This window comes from Dysidea avara, chromosome 15, assembly GCF_963678975.1.
Source record: "Dysidea avara chromosome 15, odDysAvar1.4, whole genome shotgun sequence".
NCBI lineage: Eukaryota > Metazoa > Porifera > Demospongiae > Dictyoceratida > Dysideidae > Dysidea > Dysidea avara.
In genome coordinates, this window is record NC_089286.1 from 3,756,792 (window position 1) to 3,772,414 (window position 15,623).

General features: G+C 39.4%; 2 protein-coding genes and 1 long non-coding RNA gene across 8 annotated transcripts in view; 2 read left to right on the forward strand and 1 right to left on the reverse strand.

The window, feature by feature from the left end:
* Positions 1 to 2,969, forward strand: part of LOC136245598 (uncharacterized) — a 70,459-nt gene extending 67,490 nt beyond the window's left edge. The window contains exon 15 of the mRNA XM_066037099.1: positions 1,908 to 2,969. Coding sequence (XP_065893171.1) covers positions 1,908 to 2,867 — 960 coding nt within the window. The 3' untranslated portion in view covers positions 2,868 to 2,969. The remainder of the gene's footprint in view (positions 1 to 1,907) is intronic.
* LOC136245601 (uncharacterized) lies at positions 685 to 11,099 on the reverse strand. Of its 6 annotated transcripts, none has more exons than XM_066037102.1 (10): positions 10,990 to 11,099; positions 7,921 to 8,119; positions 7,434 to 7,581; positions 3,697 to 5,120; positions 2,723 to 2,832; positions 2,514 to 2,675; positions 2,100 to 2,462; positions 1,953 to 2,049; positions 1,348 to 1,520; positions 688 to 998 (listed from the first exon to the last, which is right to left on the reverse strand). In XM_066037102.1, the coding sequence occupies exons 2-4, from the start codon at positions 8,101 to 8,103 to the stop codon at positions 4,942 to 4,944; spliced, it is 510 nt and encodes a 169-aa protein (XP_065893174.1). In that variant the 5' UTR covers positions 8,104 to 8,119; positions 10,990 to 11,099; the 3' UTR covers positions 688 to 998; positions 1,348 to 1,520; positions 1,953 to 2,049; positions 2,100 to 2,462; positions 2,514 to 2,675; positions 2,723 to 2,832; positions 3,697 to 4,941. The 6 variants fall into 6 exon arrangements, with proteins under 6 accessions (XP_065893177.1, XP_065893175.1, XP_065893176.1 ...); XM_066037106.1 differs by having other exon boundaries at positions 692 to 998; positions 2,514 to 2,832; positions 3,697 to 3,757; positions 4,990 to 5,120; XM_066037105.1 differs by having other exon boundaries at positions 685 to 998; positions 1,353 to 1,520; positions 2,514 to 2,832.
* A 25-nt stretch (positions 11,100 to 11,124) lies between these two features.
* On the forward strand, positions 11,125 to 15,511 carry LOC136245602 (uncharacterized). The gene is made up of 3 exons (XR_010695975.1): positions 11,125 to 11,281; positions 15,265 to 15,321; positions 15,370 to 15,511. It is a non-coding gene; the product is annotated as an uncharacterized lncRNA (long non-coding RNA).
* Positions 15,512 to 15,623: the final 112 nt, after the last annotated feature.

Here is a 15,623-nt window from a genome sequence, read left to right on the forward strand (position 1 = left end):
TAGTACAGGTGATCCTCAGTTAGTACAGTTGATCCTCAGTTAGTACAGTTGATCCTCAGTTAGTACAGGTGATCCTCAGTTAGTACAGTTGATCCTCAGTTAGTACAGTTGATTCTCAGTTAGTACAGGTGATCCTCAGTTAGTACAGTTGATCCTCAGTTAGTACAGGTGATCCTCAGTTAGTACAGGTGATCCTCAGTTAGCACAGTTGATCTTCAGTTAGTACAGGTGATCCTCAGTTAGTACAGGTGATCCTCAGTTAGTACAGGTGATCCTCAGTTAGTACAGGTGATCCTCAGTTAGTACAGGTGATCCTCAGTTAGTACAGTTGATCCTCAGTTAGTACAGTTGATCCTCAGTTAGTACAGGTGATCCTCAGTTAGTACAGTTGATCCTCAGTTAGTACAGTTGATCCTCAGTTAGTACAGTTGATCCTCAGTTAGTACAGGTGATCCTCAGTTAGTACAGGTGATCCTCAGTTAGTACAGGTGATCCTCAGTTAGTACAGTTGATCCTCAGTTAGTACAGTTGATCCTCAGTTAGTACAGTTGATCCTCAGTTAGTACAGGTGATCCTCAGTTAGTACAGGTGATCCTCAGTTAGTACAGTTGATCCTCAGTTAGTACAGGTGATCCTCAGTTAGTACAGGTGATCCTCAGTTAGTACAGGTGATCCTCAGTTAGTACAGGTGATCCTCAGTTAGTACAGGTGATCCTCAGTTAGTACAGTTGATCCTCAGTTAGTACAGTTGATCCTCAGTTAGTACAGGTGATCCTCAGTTAGTACAGTTGATCCTCAGTTAGTACAGTTGATCCTCAGTTAGTACAGGTGATCCTCAGTTAGTACAGTTGATCCTCAGTTAGTACAGTTGATTCTCAGTTAGTACAGGTGATCCTCAGTTAGTACAGTTGATCCTCAGTTAGTACAGGTGATCCTCAGTTAGTACAGGTGATCCTCAGTTATTACAGGTGATCTTCAGTTATCCAAACACTTTGTTCCTATAGTTAGCCAAGTGTTCAGATAAGTAAAATTTTCAGATAATTGAATTTATTAATACACTTAGTTCAAATACTCTAATAGAACAGTCATTTACTCTAAAAGAATGCTAACCAATGACAAAATACTCTAATAGAACAGTCACTTTTAACATTTCAAGTACTGAGGTTCAGATAAGCAAAGATCCACTGTACTGGCACTGCACAACTTTCATTATCTCACATACAGGCTGCTTTTAGCATAAACCATGGACATGGACAGAAACCACCACAGCCAGCTGTTCAGCTGGTAGTGGGTGCACACCTGATTTAAAAATTTTGGTTGACATAAAGTCTTCTCCTACCATTGTACCTTACAAGTTTGGTAAGTAATCAAACAACATCTTCTTGATCATCCAGTGTATAAGTGGTCTTGATCAAGCTCAGGATCAAGTCACTATCTGGTCTAGGATTATTCTTCTCCATCCAACACAGTTTCTGCTTTAAATTTCTAACTCACAACTTCACAGGATTACTGTAGCCTCCCTAGTTGGATAACAAGTAATAAATAATATGACAAGTTGAGGTCACATGATCCTCCATGATTACATAACAATAGTTGTGTGGTGAAGCCATATTAGTGTATTGTAAAGTAATAGTGTGTTGTGATATACAAGTAACTGTTGGAATGTCATGTTAAGAACTTCATTATCACTTTGTATTTTTTGCAGTTGACATAACAGTATCACTTGTACGTAGCAAATGATTGTATGTGTATTGGGTTGGTATGGTTATAATAAATTATGATAACTGATAGTTACTATGGTAACAGTCAGTAATCTAAACAACCTCAGACAATACACTGACTACTAATGGTTTAGATTATTGAGGGAAATCATGTGATCCATACTAACACACAATTTCCTCCCTTAGGAGTCACCTCCTTTGGTGGAGGCTTTACAGACTAAACAATATCACCTCAAGTGGGATAAGTGTTCAGATCTTCCAAGAACAATGTATTCTGCCTCTGTTGTAGTGGATGATAACAATGTCTATGTCACTGCTGGTAGTGCTCCTGAGAATGAGACATATAACAATGTGTACCAGTACAATATCACAACTGACCAATGGAATACCCTCCCTCCACCTGGTCATCACAAGGGAGTACTGTGTATGGTGGATAGTTCCTTGTCCATATTTGGTGGTGAGGATTCAGTCACTTACAAAACACTCCACAAAGTCTCCACCTATAACAGAGACACTAACAGTTGGTCACAAACATATCCAGGTATGATCCATGAAAGATTCAAGCCAGGTGTTGTAGTCCATGGTGATCACTTGATGGTTATGGGTGGACATGATCAATCACACAAGTTCCTTGACAGTATTGAGACAATGAACTGGCAACATAGATCACCATGGAGAGAAGTGTCTACTAAACTACCTGTCCCAATGTGGAACATCACACCCACAATTGCAGGAGAACACCTACTCATAGTGGGATATGGTACAACTGAGTGTCAATACAAGGGATCATACCAGTTACCAGTATCCACCATCACTTCATCATCAGATCAAGTAGCCAGTCAGTGGGAGGAACTATCATCAGCTCCACATTACTTCACTACTACAGTACCATCCTCCAACCCTCCTCTGATCATCGGTGGTAGTGTTAAAGGTGTTACCACATCAGATATTAGTCTGTATGACACTTCAAAGAAGTCATGGATAAAAGTTGACAATCTTACTACTGCCAGGGATTGTGTTGGAGTAGCAACCATCAACAGTAACACTATAATTGTTGTTGGAGGTACCAGTGGAGGACATGGTGTTGAAGCAGCCAAGTCATCTTCCCTACCTATAGTGGAGATAGGACATATTGTACATAACTAACCATTAGTAACTATACTGTACTGAACTCTATTATACTCCATTACTAGTTATTAGTATTGTTGTGTTGATATAACTGATTATCTAATTGTTGGGGTGAAAGTATTTACATCATAGCACACTGTGGTCTCCAGTGATCATTATTACAACAACCGATCACATAGGGGTGTGCGATAATATAATTTTTAATACCACGATAATGTACCTTATTATCATGGTTATCATGATAACTTTTTATGCATAGAAATATAAATTTAATACTTATAATATGTCTATACATTTATCATTGTGCGACTTGTCTACTACTAAAACTAGAAGTTAATATTACGACAATAAATTATACCTAAAGCATTTCGTGAGAATTTTCCCTGGCCACTTGTAGTTTACAGTAATATCTGGCCAGAATTTATCATTATCACAATAATGGAATTTTCACGATTTTGATTATCACGATAATGAGTTTTCGTGATAATCAATTTATCACGATTATCACACAGCACTACGATCACATGATCCCTACTGTGATCACATGATCCGAGTTACATACATTACATGATTGCATGTATAGTGTAAGTGTTGGTAGTTTGAATGGAGCTAGACCTACACATGGACACATGTTGATATAGTAACTTATAGGATATTAATATGGTAATAACAATCAGCTATTAGTCATTTTCCGACCAATTTCAGCATTTGAACCACTATAATTATATTTTCAATAGGATAGAATGCAAAAACTTCTGTTATCAAACAGCCAACCAATTTCTGAATTTTGACCAGCACTAGTACCACTGGTTGATAACATGTGAGCTGTATTACTATGGTAACTTACAAATGGTAACAAACAGGTCAACTGCTTGTCACAGGATTGGTAGTAGTCATCTCATAGTGATCTAATTATAAGAAGGAACAACAAATAAGGAACATACCGTAATTATTACCAAAGTATTTGTATAAAATATTTTTTAAATTTGATTTTCTCTTATCAAATATATTTCACACTTATTTGATAGCCAATGCAATGTGCGGCTGTTGCAGTACTCCCTTGATTATCTGAAACTTTATTATCTGAACACTTGGTTATCTGACTAGTAGAATGACTGCTCTATTAGAGTAGTTTGTCTAATATGTATGTTCTATTAGAGTATTTGAGAGTATATAGATGAGTGGGCTTCGATTATCTGAACTTGTCTTGACCCCAAGGGGGTTGGATAATTGAGGGAGTACTGTACTATATTTTTGAGGGGGAAATATTTTGCAGATATCATATTCAAAATCTTGCTTCTTTAATTTTTATGCCATTTTGATGGATTAGGACTACTCCACTAAAAATTTCTCCCTCGAAATATGCAGCTTGGTCAAAATTACATTGTAAAATAAAAGATTCCGAAAAAGCAAAAACTTCCCCATTGGAAATTTCCTACTATTGAGTGTTCTAATAAAGTATTGTCATAATATACAAACACTGATAGAAGGTTATCATGTTCTTGGTGATTGAAAGTTAATAGCTATGGTATTACTGACAATAAGCCACACAGTAAATGTGAACCTCAAAATGAACAAAGACATGGCTAATAGCGGTACAGCTATAGTCTGTTGGCATTCACTTGAATCCTCGTTTCTTGTTAATAACTCTTGTTACATGGGCTAGCTGCCGAAACATTCGCAAACATGTTTACAACATGAAAACATGCTTGTTCCAGTACAAAACCATTGGGAGTGAATACATGTTCACCTCTTTGATATTACTATATTTGGTAGGGGCTCAGGTGAACACCTACCGACTATAGTTCTGTAAAAAAAAAAGATAAAATTTTGTTGTTGGAATTGTTACAATAACATGGAATATGGTCATCATTACCAGTGATGATGTCATGGATATGGACCATGTGATCACATGCACAGATATACTAGTGAAGTATTAAACTGTCTGAAGTTGAATCTGAGGGCAGTTTTGACAGTTGTGGGACATTTTACAAATATGGTCAAACGACATACATAAGTACAGTGTTGCGATTTTAGGGTGAATCTGATTTTATTGTGAGGGCATTTCCCACTACACAACTCATAGAATAATCTATGATCCATAGACAAGGTAGAACATGTACACATTTAGTCTAGCAGCCTCCAACACTCTCAAAGACTGGTCCAATCTACCACTAGATAGTAACTCTTGTCCAACCAGGGATACTATGATAAACGGAGTCTTCTCCAGTTTGAGCTCCTGAAACTGCTTCAACTTGGGCTCAAAGTTTTCTGTAGTGACAACAGGGTACAATGAGTATAAAATGACAGAATTATATTTTCAATAATAAACAATTTTAAGGACAAATTATGAATTTTAAGTTTGATTTGGGATCATAGAAAAAAAAACAAGAAAAAAAACAAGAGCTTACACTTGCAAATAAACTAGTGGACATTAATCTCTACTTCAGCCTATACCCATGACTGAATTAGGGATTAAATGTTCACTAGTATATCTGCAGGTGTTGGTGACCTCCCTTGTTTCCCTACTTTTCCCTAATCGAACTTATTTTTCCTTATACTTGTTTGTTACTTTTTTGTAACATTATTGTAACTGGTGAAGCCATGCTTACAGCATCAATAGAAAGGATGGTGCCAGGTTAATGTTTTGTCTGAACGTGCACCCCAGCTATCAATTACTGACTCAAAAGTAAAGTGACCAATATGCTTCACTTTCAGCTATGTTCAGCTTGTAACACAGTGCTACAAACAAAGAACAGTAGGAGAAGTGCCTCTGCTATCAATCCAGTCACCATGAAAATATGGATGACTCGTGTGCCCCAGCTATTGATTACTGACTTGAAAGTGAAGTGACCTTTTCCTTTCAGCTATGCCCAGCCTGTTTCAGTGTTACAAACAGAGAAGAGTAGGAGAAGCACCTCTGCAATCAATCCAGTCACCATGGAAAATACGGACAATTTCTGTAAGTAGGAAAATCATTGCTGGCGCCACTGCAAATTGACACCTTGGGCTATCAGCAAAAAGAAATGGGACACAAGGTAAGTCCATGATGTGTGCATTGTATATACTGCAGTGTGCCAAAAGGCGCGTCTCAGGACGAAGCAATGTTGAACAGTGAAAACATCAAGCCTATAGCCTTATCGAGTCAGGCTTACTTATAAGCATCAGGCAGGGAGGCAGGCAGGCAGGGAGGCAGGCAGGCAGGGAGGCAGGCAGGCAGGGAGGCAGGCAAGCAGGCAGGCAGGGAGGCAGGCAGGCAGGGAGGCAGGCAGGCAGGCAGGGAGGCAGGCAGGCAGGCAGGCAGGCAGGCAGGCAGGCAGGAAGGAAGGCAGGGAGGCAGGGAGGCAGGCAGGCAGGGAGGCAGGCAGGCAGGGAGGCAGGCAGGCAGGGAGGCAGGCAGGCAGGCAGGCAGGGAGGCAGGCAGGCAGGCAGGGAGGCAGGCAGGCAGGGAGGCAGGCAGGCAGGCAGGCAGGCAGGGAGGCAGGCAGGCAGGCAGGGAGGCAGGCAGGGAGGCAGGCAGGTAGTCAGTAGAAAATTCTATTGAATATATATGTGACCCACTTAGCAAAAACCTGACTAGTTTGATTTTTATCAAACTTCTTTTATAACTTCTTTATTATCCAGAGGGAAAAACCAATGGGCTGTCAAAGTTTCACCTTATCTGGTGAATAGTTGTGGAGTTATAGCGATAGACAGCAGGAAGAACAAAACAATCGAATTGTTCAGTAACTATACGGGAAAAAAATCCAGGTGCTCGTTTAATCAATCATAACTCATGAAGGAAACAAGCTAGGGACTTGCCTTCACAATGAATAGGGGCATTCAGCAAGGTATGGTTTTTGCCCTACATACACTCGTGCATTTAAGCAAAAAGGCAGTTTAAACTTAGAAACAGTGATGTTTACGTAATATTTTTACTGTAACATAGATAAACGTCCATAACTCACGTTTACTTCATGGCAATGAAATGAAACAAATATTCACCATTAACACACAAATCTATTGGTCACTTAGTTATCTCAATTTGAGCCTTGTTTCATTGTTTACTGAAGCGATTAAAATGCGTGTAAAATTATTTTTGTAGTACGCGATTTTACCCAATATATTTCAATGTGGTTTTTCCCAAAAACAGAATTATGCAAACTAGTCAGGTTTTCCCCCAACGGGTTACACTAAATATTTTAAATTTTGTAACAATGTATTGGAAGCATTTAGGGTCGTAATTATTGAAGGCACTTTTGGGCTTGATTATACCTGACCAATACTGCCAAGATGCCAGGATGGTATTGTGAAGCTGGTTTTTGGGTGATTTTTTCCATGATCCCCAATATACAGTACTACTGTTGATCAATAACAGTACTACTGTACTGTATGATAGCTCAAACTGTAGCTATACATACTCTAATAGAACACACACACTTCAAACAAACAAAACGACCTCTAAACTCACAACAGAACAGCAAATACAAACAAGCCATTTGTCAGCAACAGTGATAGTCTAACAAGGAAAATCAATGTTCTCAAGTGAAACTTCCTTAGTTTGCACCTGGACTCTATAGGTAAGACATGGACAGGCACACATACCTCTTAATGAAGACTTCAACATGGTCTCCACTAGAGCAGTCAACATGGCACTCTCCTTAGGATCAGTAGCCAGTCCCTGTGAGAATGCTACCATGGCTTCTTCATGATCATCCATACCTTGAAGAGATATTCCCAGCCGGTAGAACCCCTACAAGTGAAACAATAAGACAAAACTTGAGGAAAACATACAAATAGGCAACATCAACTTGTATATAAACTGACAGATGGATGGAAACACAGACAGGCATGCACATACTATCTGCATAGGACACACACACACACACACACACACACACACACACACACACACACACACACAACACTACACACACACACACAACACTACACACACAAACCAACACACTGCATACCAACAGAAGGCACATATAAACACCAATACACACATACAAACACACAAAGAGGTAATAGTTACACATACCAATGGACACACCAACACACATACTTATCAACAGACACACAAATTTACCTTTGGCCAATCTGGCTTCAGCTCTAATGTCTTCTTAGCATCTTCTAGAGCTTCAGCAAATCTGCCCAATCGGATGTAAGCTGCTGACCTATTGCTATAGAGAGTGTAGTTGGTACGGTTCAGTTCTATGGCGGCCGTAAACTGCTCTATAGCCTGAAAGAATTCTCCATCATCTGCCGCCATTTTCACTGGAGGTCACCTGATACAACAAGAAAACATCACTAATAAGGTAATTGTAACATGACCTAGCTCTGATCTGATTGGTGGATTTGGTTACCAGCAAGTGTAACATTAGGGAGGATACTACTGTGGCATCAAATAGCTTAATAAGCAAGAGTGTACTGACATATATTCAACACAGGAATTTGTGTGAAGTGCTTACGTATATGGGTGCACACAGATGTCATGCAAACACATAGTCACACAATTTTCCCCAGCAAGATGATGAAACCTGGTTAGCATTAACTCTCAGGCTGTAGATGTGCACAAATACTTTACACAAGTCGATGGTTAGAAACAAGTGGAATTGGACAGAAAAAACATTCAGTAACAAGGACAGCACCCCATGCATGTACACTGTTCTTTAAAAAGTTTAGGAAACCATGTATGTAATAAAAACAACCAGTAACAACTGCATACAGCCAGTCAGTCACAGCTGGTTTGAAAACCAACACTGATCAGTTTTAGATATGTACCCATCAGGATGGTGATAGTGCTTATCATCACATGATCTCAATTATCATACAGCATATACCAATCATCATACAGTACGATAGTACTGTATAGTAGGGACCACAAAGGAGTAGGCGTGGCCCACGAAATAATATCACCCAAAAGCCAGCCTCAATTTTCTCAGACAACGATGAGGCAGCATTGGTTAGGTAAAACTAAAGCTTTCAGATTGACTCGAAATACTTTCAATAAGTTGCTATGGAATTTTCTACTGACTGAGTAAGTAAGTAACTGACTGATACCTTCAGACTCGATAACGGCTAAGGGCTTGAATTTTTCACTGTTGGACGTCGCTTTGGGCCGAGAGGCGCCTTTTGGCATACCACAGTACGTATGTACAATGCATTCTTCATGGACTTACCAGTGTCCTCCTTTGTGTCCCATTCATCATTGCTGACAGCGAAAAGTGTCGATTTGGTGGTAGCAGCACATGATGGTTTCCCTTCAAAATGGAAATCGTCTGTATTTTTCATAGTGGCTACTCTGATTGCAGAGGTGCTTTTCAAACAGTTCTTGATTCGTACTGCTGTGTAACAAGTTGACCATAGCTGACAATGAAGCGTAATGGATACTTCATTTACCAGACAATAATTGATATAACTTGGGTGTGCTGCGCCATTTCTTTCTTTCGGTATTCATGGATTGTAGAAGTGCTTTTCGAACAGTTCTTGATCCGAAATGCTGTGTAACGGGTTGGGAATAGCTGAGAACAAAGCATAATGGATACTTCACTTTTCAGAAGATAATTGGGGCACGCGGCACCATTATGCGTGGGTTCACAAAGTCATAATAATTATTTACAAAAAAAGTTAACAAACGAGTACACAGAAACTAGAGTAGGGACCATAGTACATCGATAAAAAGTACCGAAACAAGCTGGAGTAGTGAACGATATTAAATCACAATAAAACAATAAGAAGTGTTATATTCCTTCTGTGCTATGGTCCCTAATCTAGTTAAACTTTTCTGTGTACTTTTTAATAGTGATCATTACATAAAATATAGAGCCCAGAGAAAAAGCTCAAGAAAATTAACACATCAGCCAACCAGGTGGTTAGTGGTGACAGTTAAGGTGTCAAGAGCAGACATGTGTGGAAAACGGCAGTACAAAAAAAGCTACACTCTTAATTTTAAGGCTTTTTCATAGGAAATGTAAAACGAAGTCTTTGATTGGCCATAAATATTATGTCAGACATGAAAAAAGAAAAATATTTTCAGTGGGTCAAGCAGTACTACAAATGAGCCATACCATCCATGAGATATTAAACGTTCTTGAGGGTTCACTTCATGTTATACTGTACTAGTGTTGTTGACATCCTTGTTGTTGACCTAATAACATACCAATGGAAGCATCCTCACATGGTGGTTATCAGGAAGGACCAAGGGATTAGTTAAATTGCACACTAGGGTATCACATCATGCAGCATTCTAATAGCAAGATAGGGACCAAGTTAGGCATTACATATTATCCCAGAACACACTTGGGAGGTTCACTCACCTAAGCGCGTAAATGTGATAGTAGTGTGTGTGTGTGTGCATTTACCATTGTCATGTTATGCAGAGAGTAAATTCCCCAGGGTGAGCAGCAGCTTCACTATTACATCATAAACACCTCATCTAGCAGTTTGCTCACTCCCACACTTATAAGTATGTTGTCAGGATATACAAGTTTTATATCATTACCCATGTACCAACGAGCACATGTGCATATCCATGTATGGTTAGTCGGAAAATCTAAAGCTTAAAATCGACCTCTCTATCAGTTGTGCTTTTTTTGAAGACATTTTCCTTCCTCAGTGTGCATGTGGTAAAATGTATTAGGACAGCCTTTATTGCTGTTATGAACTATTTTCTATCCGAGAAAGTTTGTTACAGCAAAATAGGTTTCACTGTAACATTGTTTACCATATTGTAAATGTACAATGATAACTTATTGCTAAATGCATACACTGACCAGTTGTTTTTGTTGTCAGTGCAATGCAAACATGCTCAGAAACGGTTGTTACAAAAAGGATAGCATGGTAAATTTTACAATAGTGCTCCCAAAAATCTGCACAACTATCATGGGGGCAGTACTTGGCTTCCTATCACTACTGGTATAAATTCTCACACCTCCCAATACACTACACAAAAGTCATCAAGGGATATAGTGACATCACTACACCATTAATACTGACATCACTACACCATTAATACTGACAGGTAACCGTACATAACCGGACCCAGTACTACCTGCTCCTTACACAACGCCATACAAATCATACTGGACTAACGTTAGGATAATTTGTTGGTGAAGTGTTACTGGCCAGGTAACCCGCTCAATATATCGATACTCACCACAAATGGAATATCAAATGTTCTCTAGTCGCTCCACTTTTAACTGCAACATCTGCACCGTAATAATCCAGTGATACTTAATTACGCGTGTGGAACTGTCAATCTCTAGCGCAGGCGCTGAATACTTGAGTGAGACTAAGCGCCAACTACACCCGATTGAAAGTCACATGTTATATATCCCGCATGTTTGGGTAGCGCTGCTATTATTGCCATATTGAAGGATGCGGGTGTGGAGTAGCGCCTTGGCTGTCTCTCCGGATGCATTGGAGTTTAGTGAGATTGGAAGTTTAGTGTGAGTTTAGTGTGATTCAAAGTGCTTGTGTATTGTAAATGGCCTAAGACAGTGTGTCATCTTACTCTACGCTGTATCCTCGGCTGTATGTATACCCTGAAATATGCCCAAGGAATATGCCTGATCATAGCATAGATAGTATATTCTACTCGAGCGATTCTACTATCTATGATCATAGATAGGTGTCACACGCACGAGACGAGGTCTCATGATGTTCCCTTGGATGTTCCTGTCCCACCGTACCTGCATGAACTAGCAAACATGTTATGAAAGCCACAGATGCAAGGAGTGACTTGTACAGTCACTCCATGTTAATTGCAGTTGCAGCTCCATGCCTGTGCAACACCATGCAATGTAGCAGTCATGATTTCATTAAAACATTTGCTATGGAAACACCACATTATTATTGCCGTAAATGTTCAGGTCTGTAGAAAATGTCATTGTGGTTCTGTCCCATCATGATACTGTTAGTAAACTGTTGACTCTTGAATTGTTACTTCAACTGCTGAGTTGGGTTCGCTAGCGTCTGTGAGCTGCTCGTCATTAATAATGTTTAAACCACCTTGATCATTCAATGTTAGATCACAAGCCACATTTCCAGAACTATTTTAGTGCTTCCTCTGTTGCTGTATATCATGCCGTAGGCAAGAAATTCATGCAGATTAATTTATCCTTTCATCAGAGCGATTTCATGGTACTACAGGTACAATAGGCGATAGAGTGTATAGCAGATACTTCTTGATCGCATGTTAGACAAAACTGATTCAACCCAATGACCACATGTGCCAACCACACGCACACACACACGCACGCACGCACACACACACACAAACTCAGTATGCAAGGTGTTAGCTAATAGAGTTCACTTTTACAAGGACTACACCATGCATACGGTTTCGAAAGTACATTACTATATATTCGTAGCTGTGTAATACAGCTATGTGACTTTCTGCTTGGTATACCACTATTGTAGGCAGAGCATTCATTGTCATGTGTCTGGCACACATCAAGAAAAAAATGTAGCCTTTCAGTTTGCCTTGTATTGTTGTCCACACAGAGTAACAGTAGACCTATACCTATCTATAATGGCATTACCTTGATTCATTAAAATACATTTCCAAATTGTTAAACTTTAATATGATACTTACAGAGTGCACAACTGCATCCATACTTGCATGTGTAATATATAATTTCAAGTGAGATCATAATGTGTTATTCATTGTATTTGCTACTATTGGCACAGGTTAGCCTTTGAACCCAACCTTATCTACTGACAAAGCAGATAGTACATGTGTGTCTATAGTGTCCACCCAGCTGTTACATCAATGGCTACCTGGTATAAACCAGGGATATACGTAAATGCCAACTATCCATGTATCGCAGAGTGGGTGAAGGTCCAGATGGGACTTTGGGTGTCCATACCTTCACCTGTGAGACATGATACAGCCTCCTGTGAGTAACTGGTCCTGTCCCCGAATATTTGCTGGTGCTGACACATAACACCTGGGTAATACACAGGTGTTCCAGTGCCGGTTCACTGCGTGCATGTGTGTGTGTATGTATGTGCGTTAGAGAGAGAGACAGAATAGCCAAGTAGCTAGAGCACATCCTGTTAATCAGAAGGGTCATGCCCGGTTATGCTAAGTTGGTGTTGTAGTTGTTGCTTCCTTAAACAAAAATCTTTACCCATATTGCTCCAGAGTACTCGGCTGTAAAATGAAGACCTGGTGACCTTGTGTCAACTGGGGAAGCAGCTGTAACATTAATGGGTACCAGAAAACAAGCTAATATCCAACTGTCCTTGTCTCGCTTAGGGGTGTAGGGGTTGTTGTGGAACTTCGGGTTCCGTGACTTCTCTCAGTAAGACTTGGGCAATCCTTGTGTGGCTTATGAGTGCTGCCCCAAGAGGATTTTCCTGCACCAAACTCAAGTAACTGAGGCATCCCAGTGCTAATTCGCTGGGGAGCAACAGCTGTGTTTTGCTTGGCTGCTGGTGACCTTTTTTTTTTTCTTTCTGTAGTGTGTGTGTGTGTGTATTTGAAGTAAGTAATTAGAGTAGGATTGGGCGATGTATGACAGTGACAGTAACAAGACGATATTACAGCTGGCAATAACCAATACTGGCCTTGTTTTGAAAAACTGCGATATCATAGTGAGAATACAGCTGCAACTACACACTTACACGCCATATTGTACTTGTCAATCAGTATTAATTTTCAGCCTCCTTGTACTAGCAAACAAGCCTAACCCATGCACTACTACAGAAGTGACACACTAATTATTAGAATACAGGCGAGGCGAGGCACGTGTACTGGATGCAGCACTACTGTGATTGTGGGATAAAAATTCTGGCTTCACATTAGTAAGCCTTAGTAAATTATCTGCTAGCTATATACATAGAAACTAGCTACGTATGTCTCCTTCAGAATTTACATGCACTCCATGCTCTATAAGTTAGGCTGGTATTTCCAAACTCCTTGCGGTTGTGGTAGCTGGTAAACAAAGTTCACCCATGCAAATATACTGTGTAAACAGATTTGAGTGTACTTGCAATACCGTGATATTTGCAATAATCATGATAATAAGCTCCACAATAACCGTGAGAGGAAATTTTCAATATCGCCCAACCCTAAATTAGAGTAATCAAAGCAATTTATGCATTGTATATATTCACCATCCACAAAGTGCACATTATCCCCCCATTAGGTCCAGTCCATTGCTTGTCTGATATGCATAACAATAGTTCTGCCATAGAATAAAATTATTCATTACATTTTGAGATTTTCTGCTACGGGTTGTTTATGTATGTAGTAGTTGCTTTTGTGTTGAGGTAGGATTCCTAGCAATGGAGTAAGCCCAATATAATTTTCAAATCAAACTACGATAAGGTGCTCAGCTGAGGGGTACACTGGTGACCCCAATCCACATGCATCAGCTGTTGTCACGCTACTCACTCATTCACTTGGTGTGGTGTATTTTGCTTACAAACTGGATGACAGGACACACAGTTTGAGCTTTACACATAATCCATATGGTATCTACATAGTTCTTGCAATGCATATTATTGTATCACAATTGTTGCTACTTAGTCTTCACAAAGTCATGCATGGAATAATTGATTAGACAATACAGTAATACTGTAGTATTCATAAATTTGTATATCTGGTTTCTTCATTACTACAGCACTTGGTATAATAGTAGATTTTTAGCTTTAGCAATATAGGTACTTTTAGCTACAAGTGCATTTGTCATGGTTATAGTTCAAATCGATGGCAACTATGTACCCTAACTAAGATTTCTAGCATCACCTTTTGAAAATATTAGTGCGTATATGAAAACAGTCTACAACATTTCTTGTTTCTAGCCCTGTCCATCCGTGAATCCATGGAATGCATTATGCTCATTCACTTATCAGTTAATGGTCAGTTGGTTCATTCATTGTCATTCTCATAGGTGTAGTTTCCCTCTGGCCTATATTTGAGGCCAGGTATAACCACATGTACATATGGTGATGATATAGTTTCAATTGCATGAAGATTGGGACAGCTGTGTGATTTTCATGTAGTACACCATTGCTGTGTTTGGAAACTACTTGAAGCGGCCACTATAGAGAAGTGGTAAGAAGGTGGCCACTACATACAGAGAGGTGGTTAAGGAGGTGGCTGCTGAGTGAGCCATTCATGTCAATGTCTGTGAATACATCTCAGATCCAGCTGCCAAGTAAATTTAGGTAGTAGGTACATGTGTGGTGGCTACAGCTCTTCTATGCAAACATGAGTTCACTTTTCGTTGAGATTGTTTTGTTACTACTACACTACTTTGCTTGTCAAAGTAATTTAACAGTAAAGGTACTTTGCATTGAAGGTTTAGATGACTTAATATTTTCAACATTTAAAATTTACTGTAACGGGACTGTGTATTTTGCAACATGCACATTTCACTTTGCATGTACAGTGTATAAGGTCTGTTTGTATCTACATTAGACGTAAAATTATTCTGATGGGACTGCAAAGACAAGATGCTTATACATATTGAGCTAGGTAAGCTACATACATGCAGTGGTTACAGATATATATTTCTACTTATAGGAGAAACAGAAAATGGTGATTCAACATTGCTGTATACATCCGAGAACAATTGTAGTGCTACTTTGACATTTACAGTGTGAATGTTGTGTCTGTATTGTGTTATTGTAAACTGTTTACACATCATGATTGTTTTTATTCCTCACATTAGTCATAAGTCAGTACATTATGTTTATAAGTACACAGTAAGGATCCAAAGGTAGTGTACGTGCTTACTGGAGATCCAGGCCTAAGGCTTGTTTGGAGACCTGGTGTGG